Below are 19,582 nucleotides of genomic sequence, written 5' to 3'. Positions count from 1 at the left end.
CTGGAGAAATCATATGGAAAGGGGCCTAATTCTAGCGGCCTACACATCTGTTCTTTTCCAAGTGCTTATATGTCAGCGATATCAAAGACAGAGACTACTGTTAGCTCTTGGGCCTCCTTCACATGAACATAGGAAAACGGCTATATGCTAACCGTACAGTACTGTTTTCATACGGGTAGCATACGGCCATCCATTTACAATCCATAAACAAAAATAGAGCATGTCCTATTATCTCCAGTATTTCCTTTCTGTATGCCTCATAGAAGTCTATTGGAACGGTTATGTAGTGTATGGAATGGACACATACATGCACATATGGATTCTTAGGCCCCAAATAGAGAAGGGGCCAGGGACGGTTTCTGCGTGATAAATTTATAAAAATGCCCTTTGGCGATTGTCCCCACTTCCTCCAGGGTGGTCACCAAGGGGATGGGCTCAGCTAAGGAGGTGGGGCGCCCCTGGATATAAAACAATTTGAGGACATGTATGGGGGGCCTCTTTCCTTCTACCCTCAGGACCGAGAGGTGTGAAGTCTCCCTCCCATCCTACCCTCAGGTGTTGAATTTTTCTGTTTCAGGAAAATTTTCCGGTTTCTAGCTGTTTTGCTTCTGCTTTCTAGATGTCACAGCAGCGGCGGAGGGTATATATGCCCTAAGGCGAGGTGACGGTATCCACATGTCGGCCGTCCTGCGGCAGCCACCATTTCAGGTGAAGATTTCCAGACAAAACAAGCCAGATGGGCATGTTCAATAAATTTATTGCACTTTAACATTTAAAAAGCGTTTAAATACAAAAAGATTTGTTTTCTCGTTAGATAAAAATGCTGTGGCCTACCCACATTCCCAACAAACATAATTCTCTTCTGGTTAATTATCGTGTCCGTGTTCAATTTTGGGACAAGAGCCACTTTAGGTTGTTTAGATTACAAATCCAGTATTATACGTAAATAGAGGACTGGAGAAATCATACGTTCATGTAAAAGAGGCTTTACAGATGTGATAAATATTTTGGGTTACATAAAGGGTGTTTGATCTCATATTTATAGCAGTTTTTGTTTGGTGCTGGTTAGTCGCTGCCCACGTTATTTTGGGTAGAATAGAGCGCGGTCTGTCTGCATTCGCAGTTACACACATTCCAGGACACAGAACAGATTGCCGCGTTCAGACTGAAACAAACAGATTCGTTGTCTTCTACGAATGAATCCAAGCCAAAGCATATTTCACTGACAGCGCTACCCACTTCTCTCGCTGAATGCCTTTAGCAGCCCCTGTGAATAATTGACTTCAATGTGAAGAACAACACAATGTAATTTATTTGATGGCTCTCAATGTGACATTTATCTCATGGAAGGAACCCGCCGCCCCCTCATCTGCCATTATTTTTCTAGCCACAGTCTACAGAAAAGAAATATATACATGATGTGAGTCACAGCTAAACTAATGTAGAATCCAGAGACAAGTAACATGATCACCATTCTGTGTCCCAATAATCCCTCTCATCTCCTCTCATTTGGTTGTACAGTTAGGAGGACGTTAGAGGAATTTGCACGATAATAACATCTGTAAAACCGGGGATAGAAGGATTTATTTACTGATCATCTATCCTTGAGATAGTTCATCAATATCAGATCAGCAGGGGTCCGATACCAGACAGACACCCTCACCAAGTCATGGTTTGGGGGTCTAAAAAGGCACGTGATGCCTGGCCATGGCCAGGGCCAGATTAAGGGTCCCAGCGGTATGGAGCACCTCATTTAAGATGGGGCCCCCCAGCTCGGCAGCCAACGCGGGGCCCCCTTCCACAACAATATATGTGAAAAAAAGATACCACATAGTTATCCTATTACAAATATCAGCGCCATACTACTACCAGATAATGATACCACAATACTGTTACAAATTAAAACTATCATAAAACCAATATTCCAAACAATTCCAAAAGATGCCTCGAAACTGCAACCCACAGCATCACCACAACATAAATAAAATACCAACATCCTGATACTGAGCACAAGACTCTGTACACAGACCGGTATTACCAATGATTTACCACATAGAAACTCCATTTATTGATGAACTTGATGAACACCACCGAGCAAAGGGCAATATCACTAATGACACCTCTGTACCAGGCCCAAATAATAACATTACATCATGATTATCACCACTACATAATGACTGGATAATACTGCAATACTATATGATAACCTATACAGACAGACCAGTATGTATCAGCTTATAGTAACTATATAGTAGTAGATCCCAGTCCTCAGGTGACGCCCCTGATGTTGTCTCTTCCCTCCTGTCTAATCTTCAGGGAGACTTCTTGCAGCCAAGACTCATCTCTGCAGGTTTATAAAACAGAACTGGTTGGCATCATCCTATATACATATATTTAATACCCCTTACACTACAACTGACCACACTGTGCCCCCACATATATCATATATACCCCTCACACTACAACTGACCACACTATACCCCCACATATATATCATATATACCCCTCACACCACAACTGACCACACTGTGCCCCCACATATATCATATATACCCCTCACACTACAACTGACCACACTGTGCCCCCACATATATCATATATACCCCTCACACCACAACTGACCACACTGTGCCCCCACATATATCATATATACCCCTCACACTACAACTGACCACACTGTGCCCCCACATATTTCATATATACCCCTCACACCATAAATGACCACACTGAGCCCCCACATATTTCATATATACCCCTCACACCATAAATGACCACAATGTACCCCACATATATCATATATACCCCTCACACCACAACTGACCACACTGAGCCCCCCATATATATCATATATACCACTTACACCACAACTGACCACACTGTACCCCACATATATATCATATATACCACTTACACCACAACTGACCACACTGTACCCCACATATATATCATACATACCGATCACACTACAACTGACCACAATGTGCCCCCACATATTTCATATATACCCCTCACACTACAACTGACCACACTGAGCCCCCCATATATCATATATACCCCTCACACTACAACTGACCACACTGTGCCCCCACATATATATCATACATACCCCTCACACTACAACTGACCACACTGAGCCCCCCATATATCATATATACCCCTCACACTACAACTGACCACACTGTGCCCCCACATATATATCATACATACCCCTCACACTACAACTGACCACGCTGTGCCCCCACATATTTCATATATACCCCTCACACCATAAATGACCACACTGTGCCCCCACATATATATCATATATACCACTTACACCACAACTGACCACACTGTACCCCACATATATATCATACATACCCCTCACACTACAACTGACCACGCTGTGCCCCCACATATTTCATATATACCCCTCACACCATAAATGACCACACTGAGCCCCCCATATATATCATATATACCACTTACACCACAACTGACCACACTGTACCCCACATATATATCATACATACCCCTCACACTACAACTGACCACAATGTGCCCCCACATATTTCATATATACCCCTCACACTACAACTGACCACACTGAGCCCCCCATATATCATATATACCCCTCACACTACAACTGACCACACTGTGCCGCCACATTTATCATATATACCCCTCACACTACAACTGACCACACTGTGCCCCCACATATATATCATACATACCCCTCACACTACAACTGACCACACTGTGCCCCCACATATTTCATATATACCCCTCACACCATAAATGACCACACTGTGCCCCCACATATATCATATATACCCCTCACACTACACTGACCACAATGTACCCCACATATATCATATATACCCCTCACACTACAACTGATCACACTGTGCCCCCCATATATCATATATACCCCTCACACCATAAATGACCACACTGTGCCCCCCATATATCATATATACCCCTCACACCACAACTGACCACACTGTGCCCCCACATATATCATATATACCCCTCACACCACAACTGACCACACTGTGCCCCCACATATATCATATATACCCCTCACACTACACTGACCACAATGTACCCCACATATATCATATATACCCCTCACACTACAACTGATCACACTGTGCCCCCACATATTTCATATATACCCCTCACACCATAAATGACCACACTGTGCCCCCCATATATCATATATACCCCTCACACTACAACTGACCACAATGTACCCCACATATATCATATATACCCCTCACACCATAAATGACCACACTGTGCCCCCACACCACTACCATTACCACTGCATCATGTCTGAATAATACAGCCCCACCACTACCATTACCACTGCATCATGTCTGAATAATACCACCACACCATTACCACTGCATCATGTCTGAATAATACCGCCCCACTGCTACCATTACCACTGCATCATGACTGAATAATATGACCACACCACTACCATTACCACTGCATCATGTCTGAATAATACCACCACACCATTACCACTGCATCATGTCTGAATAATACCGCCCCACTGCTACCATTACCACTGCATCATGACTGAATAATACCACCACACCACTACCATTACCCCTGCATCATGACTGACTAATACCACCACACCACTACCATTACCACTGCATCATGTCTGAATAATACCACCACACCACTACCATCACCACTGCATCATGTCTGAATAATACCACCACAACACTACCATTACCACTGCATCATGTCTGAATAATACCGCCCCACTGCTACCATTACCACTGCATCATGACTGAATAATACCACCACACCACTACCATTACCACTGCATCATGTCTGAATAATACTACCACACCGCTACCATTACCACTGCATCATGACTGAATAATACCACCACACCACTACCATTACCCCTGCATCATGACTGAATAATATGACCACACCACTACCATTACCACTGCATCATGACTGAATAATACCACCACACCACTACCATTACCGCTGCGGTATGACTGAATAATACCACCAGACCGCTACCATTACCACTGCAAAATAATACCACCTAACACATACTCAATAAAAAAACATTACCAAAAAACGCATTAAAATTAAAAATGAAATGCTCTGCAGATAAACAAAAATATTAATATAATTATATCTGATTACTCACTGTTTACTGTCTTCTTCATTACAACCTCATTACAGCCTCTATAGCGCCCCCTGTAGACTGGGATCTCTTCTTCATCCGGTGTAACTCCTCCAGCTGTGATGAATTCGCCCCTAGATGTCTTCAGCTCTTGGCAGCACATCTGTGCCCTTAAAGATACCTCAATTACTGACAATATCATGGCACCTGGATATATATAGACAACACCTGCTTACTAAAGCTATATATGGCACCCCCATTTAGGAATGAACAGTACCCCTGCTATAGGCCACTCACTGTACACTGCCATTTACATTCATTTATATAAAGCTGCCCCTGCTATACAGCAACCGCCACTTAACAACTAAACCCAAACATATAAATGACACCTACTCCCCTATACAGTGGCTCCTCTATATATAAATGACACCTCCTCCTGTCCCCTATACAGTGGCTCCTCTATATATAAATGACACCTCCTCCTGTCCCCTATACAGTGGCTTCCCTATATATAAATTACACCCCCCTCGTCCCCTATACAGTGGCTTCCCTATATATAAATTACACCCCCTCGTCCCCTATACAGTGGCTTCCCTATATATAAAAATTACACCCCCTCGTCCCCTATACAGTGGCTTCCCTATATATAAAAATTACACCCCCTCGTCCCCTATACAGTGGCTTCCCTATTTATAAATTACACCCCCTCGTCCCCCATACAATGGCTTCCCTATTTATAAATTACCCCCTCCTGTCCCCTATACAGTTCCTTCTCTCTCTCTCTCTATATATATATATATATATTACACCCTCTTCCGTCCCCTATACAATGGCTCCTCTCTATATAAATTACACCCCCCACTCCCCATACAGTGGCTCCTCTATATAAATAACCCCCCTCCACTATACATTTGCTCCTCAACATATATAAAATACACCCCCCATATACAGTGACTTCCCCCTCTGTCTCCTATACAGTGGCTTCCCCCCTCTGTCTCCTATACAGTGCCTCCTCCATATATAAATACCCCCCTCCACTATACATTTGCCCCTTAATATACATAAATTATCTTCTATCTTCCTTTCTGGGCCCCTGTAAAACAATAAAATAATAAAAGTTCACTCACCTTTGCAGACGATCCCTCGCAGCGCTGACAGGATGATCTGCACCAAAGCTCTTCATCTCCCTGCAGTGTGGAGACACAGACGGCGCGATCTATGAGTCATAGATCGGCCGTCTGTGGAGGACTGAAAGTGCAGGCAGAGGTCACTCTACCTGCACTTCTGCCACTCTATGGTATCTGTGCCTTAAAGGCACAGTGCCATATAGTGTGTGCGTGTCAGTATGGGGCTGCTAATAGCGTTTAGCAGCCCCATACTTAGCAGCTGATACCTGCGGGGGCCCCTGTAGCATGTTCTTGTGTACAGGGCCGGATCTACAGCGCCAGATGCCGGGGCCCCATAGAGAGGGCTGATCCCGGGGCCCGGCGCAAGTGCTCCAGGAGCGCCAATGGAGATCCGGCTCTGGCCATGGCCACTACAGACAGCTGACACCTGGAAATTCTGTCAATTTGATAGCCTTTTTCCCACCAGCTTTTCCAATCTCGGTGTTAGTGCCGGGTATGGGCCGTAATGACACTCTCCTTCTGACGCGCTGATGTACAAGATCGACACATCAGAAGAAGTAACCTTAATGACCGACTTAAAAAGCTGTTACGACAGTCACTAAGGGGTTAAAAGAAACTAATATCCATCATGATAAACCAGAGACACTAACTCATAGATCCAGACACCATTACTGTGGTAATCTTCTTGTATTTGTTATCCACGGCCTCCTTCCTTCTAAAATTGACTTGCTAAATTATGCTAATGAGATAGAATGGCTTTGGGGTGTTTTACCAGAGCCTTTCCTTGCTGCAGATTTACGGGCTCATACAATGTGCAGGAGTACTTCCTCCTGTACTGAAGGCTGTAATCTCACAAAATGGAAGGGGGCAATATCATCCGTGTTATTTCCTGTATTTAAATGGAGTCTTCTACCTACACCAAGTTTTTAATCTTTTAGCAACATGTTGTAGTTAAATGCTAAATTCTTTTCAAAATAGCTTTACTATTTTTGTCCGTTATACCGTTTCAGAGAAATTCCCATTGCAATCTATATGCTAAGTAGGCAGTTGGTGTATCCGGTTGTGTCCTCGGAACCCAGCAGAGGGCTTGGGGGAAAGACTCTCTAAGCAGACACAGTGGGGCACATTTACAAAGGGTCTGAATCTCGGTTTTCCACTGGGTTTCCCAATTTTTATTTCGATTTACTCCGAATTGCCCCGGGATTTTGTCGCACTCGATCGGATTGTGGCGCATCCGCGCCGGCTTTCATGCTTTCACGGGGGGCGTGGCCGCCGGAAAACCCGACAGTTTCGGAAAAGCAGCGGAAATTTGAAAAGAATTTCTGTCGCAAAAATAGCACTCACATTCACCGAGACGTAGGAGGTGAATTCCAGCGGACTTTAGCGCAGCAGCGACACCTAGTGGATATCGGGCACACAGACCTTAGTGAATCACAGCAGAACCCGAATCAGCGTCGAACGCGCCGCTGGATTGCGACTGGACCGGGTAAGTAAATGTGCCCCATTATGATCCCTTTAGTTCTGTGAGATGAAAATGTGGTTAGATTATCAGGGTACAAGGTTTATATACACTTTCATTTACCTTCTGAACAGTGTACTAGTATGTGAGATGAGACAGATCAGAGATTATGAGATGCCTTTTACACACAATGACACTCCCCAGCTCTTGCTATATGTCAGCTACACACACACTCAGCTATGACTAAGGTCATGTGATTTTTATTTTACCGAGTCAGCTGCTTAGTATGTATAGTTTTGTTGCTGTATTTTAACATGTCATAATAAAGGAAGGTGATATTTTATGGAGCTGGCACCAATCCTTTTTCAATTTGCCTGTAAAGTTTTTTTTTAGCTGTGGTCCAGGCAGCCTCGTCTCTGAGCTCTGACGAGAATCAATGGGATTCAGCTGTATATGGCACATGGTTGAGCTGTGACTGAACCTTACAAAGTCATTTTGTCTATTGAGCTACATACACACACAATCAGATCTGATGTGCCTGCCTCCCCCTCCCCAGATAAGAACTTATCTGCCTGGAGCCTGCAGCTTCTCTCTCCTCATGCTTTGTACGTGCCGGCAGGAAGTCAGTGAGTGTGAATCAGTGTGAGCTTCGTCCTGGAATGTAAGGGGCAGGGCTAGAGGCAGAGACAAGCTGTGTGAAACCTCAGGCAAAATGAAAACCCACCCTAAAGTCAGAACTTACAGGGTCATGTCCAGTTGACTGATAGAGACAGGTTGAATCTGTGAAATTCTGTGAATTAGAGAATGTGTTACATATAAGAAAATTGTCTTTGTGGGAATACCCCTTTAAGGACCTTTGGATGACATTTAAAAGGTCCTAGATTGGCTGCTGCATACATGTGTCAGTATTGAATACACATGTACAGAAGCCCTTCTGCTTATTTACAAGGTAAACCTGGTGGTTGGTTTAGGTCTTCAGTAGACATGGGCCCTGGGCACCATCCAAAGCCCACATATCATACTCTACTATATTCAACTTCTCCTGGCCTTTTCCACAGGGAATGGACTCTTGAGGACTCTTTCACCAACCGAAATGGGGTTGAAGATCCAATTCACACAAAAATTTCCCAAAGTTGGGAAAGACCCTTTGGGTTACCACAGCTGATATTCACCTACTATGGAAGCTTATGGAGAAAAGCAAGAAACCACAACTTGTAAGAGCATTAGTTTATTTTCTAATTTTCATGTGTTACTTGAGAAACAAATTGACTTATATACAAAAAATTGGAATGTTGAATAAATGCTGATCATTAAAACATTACACAGCTTGCGGACAAGAAGATCCCATGAAAAATAAAAGAGCACAGCATACCTCACCATGAAAGCTGGGCTGAATTTCTTTGCTTTATTGCTAAGTTTTGCAAGTCCATAGAAGGCCTTAAATGTATGTACATAGTTCTTTAAAACACAAGTCCAAAATAAAAACTAAAAAAAATAAAGAGGCTATTTACACAATAAATAGTGGGCGATCTGCGGTTTGGGTTGAAATCGACCTCAAATCACGAGACAATGAGGTGGAGCTCATGTGAATATAGTATATTTCAGTGTGTTCATCTCTGCATAGTTGGGGTTCATATAAACCAGGCCTGAACGGCTCAATACATTTTATACAAGGTTGCAGTATTTCTCCGTATACACACAGTCTGTATTGTAGGACACCTCGGACTCCTTTTCAAGGGAGTCAATTTTATAAACTAAAAAAAAGAAAAAAAAAACACTTGGGAATCTAAAGGGTTAAAAACATTTTTTTTTTTAAATTTGTCGTCATTCACTCCATTGCTTGGTGTCAGGTCCGTGACCCCTCCTTCTAGTACCTGGAAAATAATGTATGCTAATTCATAAGAAGCAGCAATATACAGCAGTTCTGAAATGTTACTCTCTAGACGACCGAAATCAAGAGGTTAATAAATATCAAAGACGGGCTTTAGTAGGGCACCCGCCGCCCTAAAACATGATGCCCACCTCTCCAAGATGGAATATAAAATAGCACTAAAATAGCAAACACTGCATTCCAGACATAGTAATCCAAATGCTGCTGCAACAGTGAACCGTATCATTAGTTCAGGAACATATCGAAAGTTTATTGCCTCGAGGCACGTCATCCATTTGTATGCATAGGTCATCGGGGTTCACAACCATACCCTTAAAAATTGCTATGAATTGTGCTCTCACACAGAGAAGTGAAAGAAAACATCCTAAAAGAAGACAATCAATCAATGTAATAAAAGGAATCGCTGGGAGATTCCGTTCTCCGACGTGAAATGTTGTCTGCCGTGTAAGAAACGCACAAAGAAGAACATGTTTCTCGTCTTTAGAAAGATGAAATCCGTTTTCTCGTGTTTATACACTATATCATATACATTGTAACAAAATACAACAAATTTCTGTGGTTATATTCCAAAATAGTCGCTTCCTATGTAAAAGATAACAGAATGTTAAGGAAAGGAATATAAAGAGCGGTTAAAGGGTTTCTTACAGGACGTTACATTCGCTATTACCACTGCAGAAGTAACGCATGGTACCGGAACCAAACGCAGCATGTTGTGAACTGCGCGAGATGAAGAATGAAGAATCTCACCTAGAAAAACTAGTAAAGTCAAAAAGTGGTGCAATTTCTGCACATGGATGTGTTATGGTTCTGTAGGACCTACCATAGTTTAATATGGCGCCAATAGATGGATTGGTAATCACTATGAAAAAATTTGACCCCGGACTAAAGTTCCACTGCATTTTTGGCACCTCCTAAAGTTAGACCCCGCCTTCTTAGAAAAGTTTTTTTTTTTCGGACAATGCACAGTTCTAAGTTTTTTGCATTTTTTTGCCAGACAGGATATTTTACATTAGGTGGGATACTAGATGACTTCAACCCAAGAACTACCCAAAGCTATAAGGACTTTGTATTATGCAATAGACACTCCACGCGTTGTAGTCTACCAGGTACAAGAGACCAGTGAAGCAAATCACTAAAAGGGAACCGATCATCAGGTTAATTCGGTTGTCACCACATGTGATTTGAATAACATAGAGCAGTGATGGTGAACCCTTCGGAGGCTGAGTGCCCAAACTATAGCCAAAAACCTCTTTTATAACAAAGGGCCAACACAGAATTTTAATCAGCTGCTTATTGCTCCCTGCTCTGTAATGGTCAACCTTTTAGAGGCTTTCAATCGTATTGGTATCTTGAGGACACCAATACAGCTGAAAGAGGAAAAGCAAATTTGGATTATCATTGTAGCTTCCCTCCAGGGTCCCTTTGAACAGGAAGAATTGCAGACAGAAGCCCCAATGATAATGCATGTCGACATCTTCCAGCTCCTTATCTAGTCCCAGGAAGCGTTGCTTGAATATAGCGCTGAACGCTGCAGCATAATGGGCTCGCCAGGACTGCAGGAGAAGGCCTTGAGTCACTCAACCTGTCTGGCAAACTCAGTGCTGGAGTGACAGCCAGGGTGAACACAGAGTTGGGAAACATAGCCTAAAATTGAGACTGACATAGGGGGACATGTTTGCTGAGCAGCTTCACCTTCCACTGCTTGGCTTGAAGGATAGATCTTTCAACAAGAAGATAACCATCAATAAAGCAGAGATGGGTGGAGGGGAGAAACATGGTAAACCCATATTCATATCTCCGTGGCTAAAATAAATTATAGGCTGCAGAATAATTAAATATATGTGGTATAATAACTGCATGTTTTATGTAACCCTTTGAGATGTCCTACTGCCTGACGACAAGATGATAGGTTCCCAGTAGATTGTTATGAATGATCGTTGAGGAAAAACTCCACCAATTTTTAACTTTACTTGTTCTTTCTTACACTTGAGGTCCACAAATGTATAATTCATGCTTTGCTGGTATCTAACTGGAGCACATCAGTCCACGCTGTGGAGTATCAATAAATTATAGTCTCGTGTTACAATGTGCAGACTTTAAACAGGGATCCCCCGGGCCAGTGTTACCGGCCCATATATATGTACTTGTTATCGTAATTAAAATAATGGCATCCCATAGGTTTCATCAAAGCAAAGATTAATAGCCCTAAAATAAAACAGTTATTGGTCATCTATGGCACTTATCCCTGGTCTTCGATAGCTACATGTTATGAAGCGCTGCAGTCCCTAACCCATTTACATCAGACCCTCTAATGAAAAAATATATATAGAAATGATCCATGTTCCTTGTGAAAAACAAAACCATAAGCAATTGGAGATATATACAATACTAAGGAACAAAGGCAGCTTGTGGTAAATCACTAAACAGTAGATCGTTAGAAACCCTTTAATGACTCTAGCACATGTAATTCACATTTCAATGTTCCCTGTAGAAAGAGCCCTTTTAGTCTCCGACTTTACAAACCGACGGCGGGTCCATGGGACCCTTCACGACTGTAGCTACTGCCAAGAATGCTTCACGATTCTGCTGCATTTCCATGCACTTGCTTTGGTTTCCTAGCACCAAACACTACGACATTTAGCAAGGCAAGAGGCCATTCTGTCCCATATAGAAAGCGAGGAGATACAACGTTTCTACCAAAGACGTAGGAGCCTTGTCCTAGAGTTCCTCAATGGAACTAGATTTCTATCCCAAATAACTGTCCTCCATAATAAAGCAAACTAATAAAGCCGTCCAATAGCCATATCTGAGACCATCCAGGGTACTCGGTGTAAAAAATAATTGAAGGCGGTTTAAAAAAATAAATGGGGGGGGGGGGGGGGAGGGGACATGTTGGAAATCAACATCTAATATAAGAAGAATCAGGCACCATGAACGGATGCTGCCCTCCCAAAATAACCTAACACTTTGTCTACAAAGCCGAGCCAAAGGCAGCATCCTTTATATTGCATGTGAGCAGATGTCAAATGAATTCCAAAAACTCGTAAAACACAAGTTTTAATTTCTCGTTACAGTTTAAAAAAAAAAAAAATTGTCACGTAAAAACAAAAACACACATAAAATTTTTCAAAAAGCTCAAAAGATCAGTGATACCGCAAATGTTGTTTTTTTTTTAATAAAAAAAAAAATACTTGTCCTGCCTTCATAAAATGTTAAAAGTTGCTTTCGGCTCCGAGACCCCACTCGTAGTAAACAGGAGATAGACAATATTTCCTGCGTGTTCAATGAAATCAGATAGGACAGGTGGCTCTATTACCTGGCTAACCACACGCGCCACTTTGCTTCACAATTTGCTAAACCATTTACACGTAGCAAAGCCAACGTCAACATCAAAGTGCCCGACTCTACACAAGTGGTTTCCCATTCAGAAAAATATATTAAAAAAAAAACAAAAAAAACGAGTGATACCAGGTGTGAAGAGAGAAAGGCTTACACATACACTCACCTGCTCATCGCAACAGTTGAGGCTCTTTTTGTTTTGTTTTTTTTCTCTATCGTACAGATTTTAGTTCTACACGTTTTCCAAAAATAAACCTACATTCTGTACAAAAACAGCACAGGCTTGTTCTTGTGTAAGCGACACTTAGCAAACATTCAAACACCCAGACGGCCGAAACCGTATTATCCGCAGTGGTTAACAACCCACGTATTTGACAATTTCATCTCTTTATAAATTGTTTATCTTTTTATCAAAATCCAAGTGCATCTTCAGATCTCTGTTGTTTTTATGTATGTACATAGAAAAATAGTTGTGATATTAATAAGTCTCTTGACACATTGCTGGCTTTCCATTCATGTTCGAGTTTCTCTACACGGCTCCGTCTCGTAAAATGATCAGCTCCACCGCGCTCTGAAACTTCTTGAGCAGCGACACTGCTTGTCCGTGGTCAATGTTCATGAAATTATATCCATTTGCCTATAGAAGGAAAGAGAAGATTGTTTATAGTCTGTACTTTTAAAGGTTATAATCGGAACAAACAGATTGAATAGGAACAAGACTAGACTAGAACTTGCCATAGGATAGGCCATGAATATCAGATTGGTGGGGGGGGGGGGGGGTGAGAAAACCCTATATGGAACCGGATATACTTGGCTCCATATGGTGTACTGGGCTTGTGCCATGACAGCAGGTTAGGGCTCCATTAACTTGAAATGGCGCAGACCTGAATAGATAATCGGCGAGGATGCCTGTAGTCAGCCTATTTCTAGTTAAAGGAAATCTACCGTCTGGAATCTATTTTTTTTCTGTAGATTCAGAGGAAGATTCCCATTCACTACCTCACCTGTACATGTTCTATCATTTCTTGTAGAGCCCCCTTCAGTTTTTAAACTTTTTTAATAAACCAATACAACACTACGACATGCTGACAAAACCTTTGAAGGTCCATAGGGCACAACACAACCAGAGGGCAGCTACATAACAACACACATAGGATAGCACTTTATGACATAATGTGACTCTTGAAAAAAACGGATGCACATTTCTATATCTGGACACCCAATAGGAAAGAGAAAGAAGGGCACATGTAATTCTCATAGTCTATTATGGAAAAACCTTATACAGGTAGTCCAGGGTTACATACAGGATAGGTACTTTAGGTAAGTTGAATTTGTATGTAAGTTGGTACTGGTATATTTTATAATTGTAGCTCCAGACAAAAAATTTTTCCTAACGACAATTAGTGCGGTCGTGTCAACAAGGATTATCAATAAAGCTTCATTACAGACACGTTACAGCTGATCACTGAAGCCTGGGACCAAACCAAAGCATCCAGAAAGCTTCAACAGAGGGCACAGTGGTCAGAGAGGTCCGTCTGTAACTAGGGGTCGACCTTATATACATAGTGGGCACCCCACGGCTCCTCGTACACATATGGTCACATTCATTTCAGCATAATAAATATTTTGAGAACAATTGTCTGGATAGTTAACCTTTATGAATAGAACAAAATGGGCTTCCCAATTCAAGTAAATGGGGGCGGCTGCAATGCAAGTCATTGCCCTCAGACATAAGTGTCATCCTTTCTAGGCGAAAAAAAATCTACTCCTTTCCTCTGTTGCAAACCTGCAATCCCATATCATATAGTAGAGATATATGATAAAGGAATCAATGATGTGTTTGTATTCACAAATGGGGCACACATGGAGGGTCTCTACTTGCCTGGAAATTGCCACTAGCCAGAAGAGAAGGGGCATGAAACAAGTGAAGAGCGTGAATGTTAATGAACTGATAGCAGATGTGAAATAATGGACATGAGGACGTATGCATTTAAAGTGACGAACCCTACAATCGGCATTGACGGATCTTTACCTGTATAATTTTGTCCCCGGGCTGCAATAATTTGGATGCTGGTCCTTCAGGCTGCACTCTGGTTACAAATATGCCCTGATTAAAAAAAAATATATATATTGTTATTTTTTTTATCAGAAACTATTCAGCAACTTACTGTACAATATCTCCTACAAACAAAAGGATTGGGCATATTGAAATACAACATGCCTGATTCTTCTGTCATCCAACATTTGCTGTCAGGGGTAAGTAGAGAAACCTTCCTACACAATATATTGATAGCCTTCATGGGCACCTGAAGGCTTTGTCCTCCATTACAGATAACTATATCCTTATTAATAGATGTCCAGCCAGAGCGTGGTGCTGATGGTAAGAAGATATGGGACACAGCTTGGAAATACTTACATCATCTCCGGGTCTGAATGGGTTTCCTCTGCCACCAACACCTCCTGATATACTAAAACCAAGCTCAGGATCCTTCAACAGCCGTATCCGGACCTTCAATCAGAACAGATAACAAGGTCACGAAAAGAAGGACACTACAAAATAACTGAATTATGGAGTTATATCCATAAAATCTGATGAAATATATCCAAATTGGACAAAGACACATTATGGGGGAGGTTTATCGGAAGTATCAGAGAACAGAACTGTTCTAGTTGCCCATACAAATCCTTTGTAAAGACAATACTTTATACATACTCCTAGGCACAAGAAGCAATGATACTTTAGATGAAGGACATCACTTAGCCAACGAAGAAGACCTGGCACCTTAGAATAACATCTACCATAGAAATGTGATGTTAATAATTTTATTTGCAGATTCTCTAATAGAAAAATGTAGAAAACATCCAATACTATGATGAGATTACAGATTCTGGTAATGGATTTGAGAGTAGCAGGCCGGATGTTTCCGTTCCAGTTCGACCCGTGCGAGCGGACACATTGCCAGACAAATCGTGTCCCTAGCAGCTAGCCTTGGTTATAATTGGCCAGAGGTGTCCCTGGTAAAGTTCAATAGACAAATATAGTTCTGCAAATAATTGGTCTAGTCATCTAGGATTTGGAACACGGCCTTACCACAGCTGGCTGCGGATGGTGGGGATGTAGTTGGCTGTAGTTGCTCTGTGACCTCGATGGCTGGCTCATCTGGCCATTGCTCATAATCAGCTGTAAATTGAATGAAATAGGTTAATGGCTTAGAAAGCCTGTGCATGTAAATTTAACTATTCAAATGTTATTACCTTGTCCGACAACAAAAGTATTATATTATAATGCATTAAATTACCCAAATACTATGCAGTATAAAAGGGAATGTACAAGGACATTTTGGGACGTTAAAGCTCCAACAGGTCTGTATGGCCATATTATTAAGTGGTCCTATATCAAAGTTATCTGTGGCCGGCCAAAGATTGGTCTGATGAGATGCATCGGACCCATCTCTGGTGCCCCCAGTCCCAATGTATCTGGGGGAAGTAAGACACAGTTCTACCAAGCATGCATTGTACATGCCAGTAAGATGCCAACTTCATTAAATGACTGCAACAGCTGTTATTTTTTTTTTAAGTGGACCCATAAAGTGGTGTTGTACGGTGTGTGGGGTTCAGTGGCCCAAAGAGCCATGATTCAGTTTTCTGATTTTTAAGGCAGATCATCTATACCAGATGGTTTAAGGTCCAACAACCGGGCTTTCCCAGACCTGTGACATCATTCATCAGTCATGAATTCATCAGATACATGAAGAAAATGAGAAGAATATGCAACGTATGGTGCTGTTCTTGGTCAACACTGAAGACACAAGAGGACCCTAGTCTGAAAGCTGAAGTCTAGTCTTCAAACAGCGAAAAAGGTCATCAACTTCAGATCATCTGCTTCTTGTAATATCTTCAAATCATGCATCAATGCTTTGAAAATGGAAGCAATAAATCCAGGCCTACCTTCTTCCCACTCTCAGAAGCGCTATCCTTGTGGACCAGTGTTGCATAGTTTTGCTGTCCAGGTCCAAACACGTCATCTTGGGCAGGTTCCCCGGTGCTCCCAGCCGTCGGGTGCTATCAGTAAGTGCAAATATAAAAGTTATAGCCCTAAACCATGTACAATAATGTATTACTGCCCCAGCAGGTGGCACAAGGTTCTGTATTCAGAACAATTTAGAGTTATTAAATATTGAAACCTGATTAGCAGGAAGACATGAATTAAACATTGACAAATTAATGTTATTATATTCAGTCCATTAACAAGATTCATTACAGCTTGGAGCAGAAAATCAAGGTATTCTCATTAGAAAAAGCCAAACTCAGCATTATAATGATCTGATTAGTTGTAGCGTAACAGGTTTAATGGACAGGATCAGGATGTCTACTTTTAAGCCAGGTCTCGGTTGTGCATATGACATTAATAGGACAATTAAGGTACACTCCCTTCCTTCCAGCATCCTACTTTGTCCTCTTTGTAGAGTTAATAATATTCAGCATTTATTATTATAAATATCATCATCCATCATTTCTGAGGAGCTAAGTTTCTTCTTAAACTGGTTTGATTGTAAGTTACGATGGCAATTGGAATTAAAGTGTTGGCGGCCAAATGGTCGGACAACTACTCAGGAATGGAGATGCCACTTATGAATGTCACCGTTCCTAAGTGGTTGCCATTAGTTGTGAACGTCTCCTGTAACTATAACCCCGGCTCTAGGCCCATTCAGGGCTATCCTACTTTTGGGTGGGGTTTCACAAGTCCCTACCACTTTCAAGGGTTTGGGAATACCAGAGTTTTACTGGACTGTTTTGGAAAACGGAGGACTGTCCCAATAAATTAGGTAAATTTTGATATCAATGCTGGAAATAAAACTTAAATTGGCAAAGCTATAAACATTTGTTTGGCCAAAAGCCATTCCTTTTCACACCACCACATGAAATGATGGCAGACAACTCTAGTGGTGGTCTTGTCTCACCTTACACCAAAAGGACTGGGCGTGATGATATCCTTCTGCCTTAGGCTACATTCACACGAATGTATGGGGGACAAATAGTGGCGGATGTATATACGTCCCCCATACACAGCAATGGGCGGCATTGCGCCATATATAACTATGGAGGGGGGCAGGGGTGAGTGGCGCTCATCTCCTCCACCTCTCCCCGGCTCCGATGTATGCCCATCGTACTACAGTACTGCGGGCATACATTGTGTGAATGTAGCCTTATCCTTCTTTCTACATGTAGTGGCACCAAGAAAAAGTCAAGATACCTCAATATATATATTAGAGTGGTTGTTATGCAAGTGTATGGCCAACTTTTGGCTTCTTTTCAGGTAGTAGCCTACTCTACATCTGGCCTCTGTGCTATACTAAATCAATACATTGATTCAAAATTCCCATCACCAGTGACTTCACGTGATATCGTGTTAGTAGTTGTATCGTGAGCAAAGTAACAGGTGCATGCACATAGACTTCCGATGTGTAGCATATTTATAAGGTTTCTTCCTCAAGTACCGTAAACAAAAAAAACAAATTTGACATGAATATGCTATACATATAACGTCATATACACAGATAAGAGAAAGCTTAAGTAAGGAATTAGTGAGGAATAACTAAGGATTGTTATAAAGTATTACGGACATCCCAGAAAGGACTGAACACCGAGGAATTCACAAGAACATTCATTCTCCTGTAAGCACCCGTCAGGAAAAAAAAACAGAGACTACCAAATATTTTTTTCGACTCTCGACGTAGCTCAAAATGTAGGCTATTTATGGTTATTTCTGCAGACCTGGTCTTTGATAATTCCCCCAAATGCGTAAAGATGACCATAGATGGATTGCTGTTAACGGATCTTGGGATCTACAGTCAATTTAGTTTTGTGGGTGTTGGGCCTCTGTTCTTAAGAAGGTTGGAGTGTTCTTTCCTCCTTCTCAATACATTAAAATGCCAAGGTAACTCCCAATATCTGAAATCCCAAATTGTGGGACTTTTTTTCTGTAAATAATCATACGTTTGTGCAGTCGAGATACGTCTTCACTCGTGGGACTATCCGTCTTGGTGAAGCGTCGGTAGTCAGACTCCATAGGAGATCCACTAAAAACAGCTTGATACAAATGTAATTCCCGTTCTCGGAATCCTGGGTAATTATTAAAGTCCGTTCATTGTTACAATTTAGTAGAAGGTTTTATTGCTTTTCACATAAACTTAACGCATATTATTTCATTGGAAGGCCCTATTGATTCATGCACCATTTTTAAATTTTTTTTTAAATTAATCATATGCAAAACTACATTGAGCATGCCGGTATATTACCATCATCCTAAAAGAGCTACTAGAAGTACTCACACGAAGTATGTGAACACCAGAACCTCTTCTGTCAGCTACACTCATGGCAACACTGCCCTGGCTGCCATGCAGATCTCTAGAGCTGCCATATAGAGACCCGCTAGCTGCAGTGTAAGTGGAATTAAAGGACCGTGACAGCATGCTCTGAATAAAGAAGGACAGATGTAACATCACAGATTAGTACAGCATGCATATACAACAAAACGGGTTATTCCGACACTCGCTCGACACACGTACACACACGTTTCATGCACATAGAGCCGTGCAGCTGTGGGAGGTATACCTTAAACC

At 41.8% G+C, this 19,582-nt stretch overlaps 1 protein-coding gene and 1 long non-coding RNA gene across 4 annotated transcripts in view; both read right to left on the bottom strand.

The window, feature by feature from the left end:
* Positions 1–2,232: 2,232 nt before the first annotated feature.
* Positions 2,233–6,376, bottom strand: LOC140069728 (uncharacterized). The gene is made up of 3 exons (XR_011848844.1): positions 6,271–6,376; positions 5,168–5,313; positions 2,233–2,344 (listed from the first exon to the last, which is right to left on the bottom strand). It is a non-coding gene; the product is annotated as an uncharacterized lncRNA (long non-coding RNA).
* A 6,285-nt stretch (positions 6,377–12,661) lies between these two features.
* Positions 12,662–19,582, bottom strand: part of ERBIN (erbb2 interacting protein) — a 136,683-nt gene continuing 129,762 nt past the window's right edge. For 2 of the 3 annotated variants that reach the window (XM_072137357.1, XM_072137366.1), the window contains 6 exons: positions 19,292–19,435; positions 16,908–17,021; positions 16,051–16,140; positions 15,376–15,468; positions 14,992–15,066; positions 12,662–13,596 (listed from right to left, as the gene is read on the bottom strand). In XM_072137357.1, the coding sequence (XP_071993458.1) occupies positions 13,489–13,596; positions 14,992–15,066; positions 15,376–15,468; positions 16,051–16,140; positions 16,908–17,021; positions 19,292–19,435 (624 nt within the window). In that variant the 3' untranslated portion in view covers positions 12,662–13,488. The remainder of the gene's footprint in view (positions 13,597–14,991; positions 15,067–15,375; positions 15,469–16,050; positions 16,141–16,907; positions 17,022–19,291; positions 19,436–19,582) is intronic. The other variant, XM_072137376.1, reaches the window with a different exon arrangement.

The sequence above is a fragment of the Engystomops pustulosus genome, chromosome 1 (assembly GCF_040894005.1).
Source record: "Engystomops pustulosus chromosome 1, aEngPut4.maternal, whole genome shotgun sequence".
Lineage (NCBI taxonomy): Eukaryota > Metazoa > Chordata > Amphibia > Anura > Leptodactylidae > Engystomops > Engystomops pustulosus.
The sequence above is the reverse complement of the archived record's forward strand: the minus strand, read 5'-3'. Positions and strand labels throughout refer to the sequence as shown.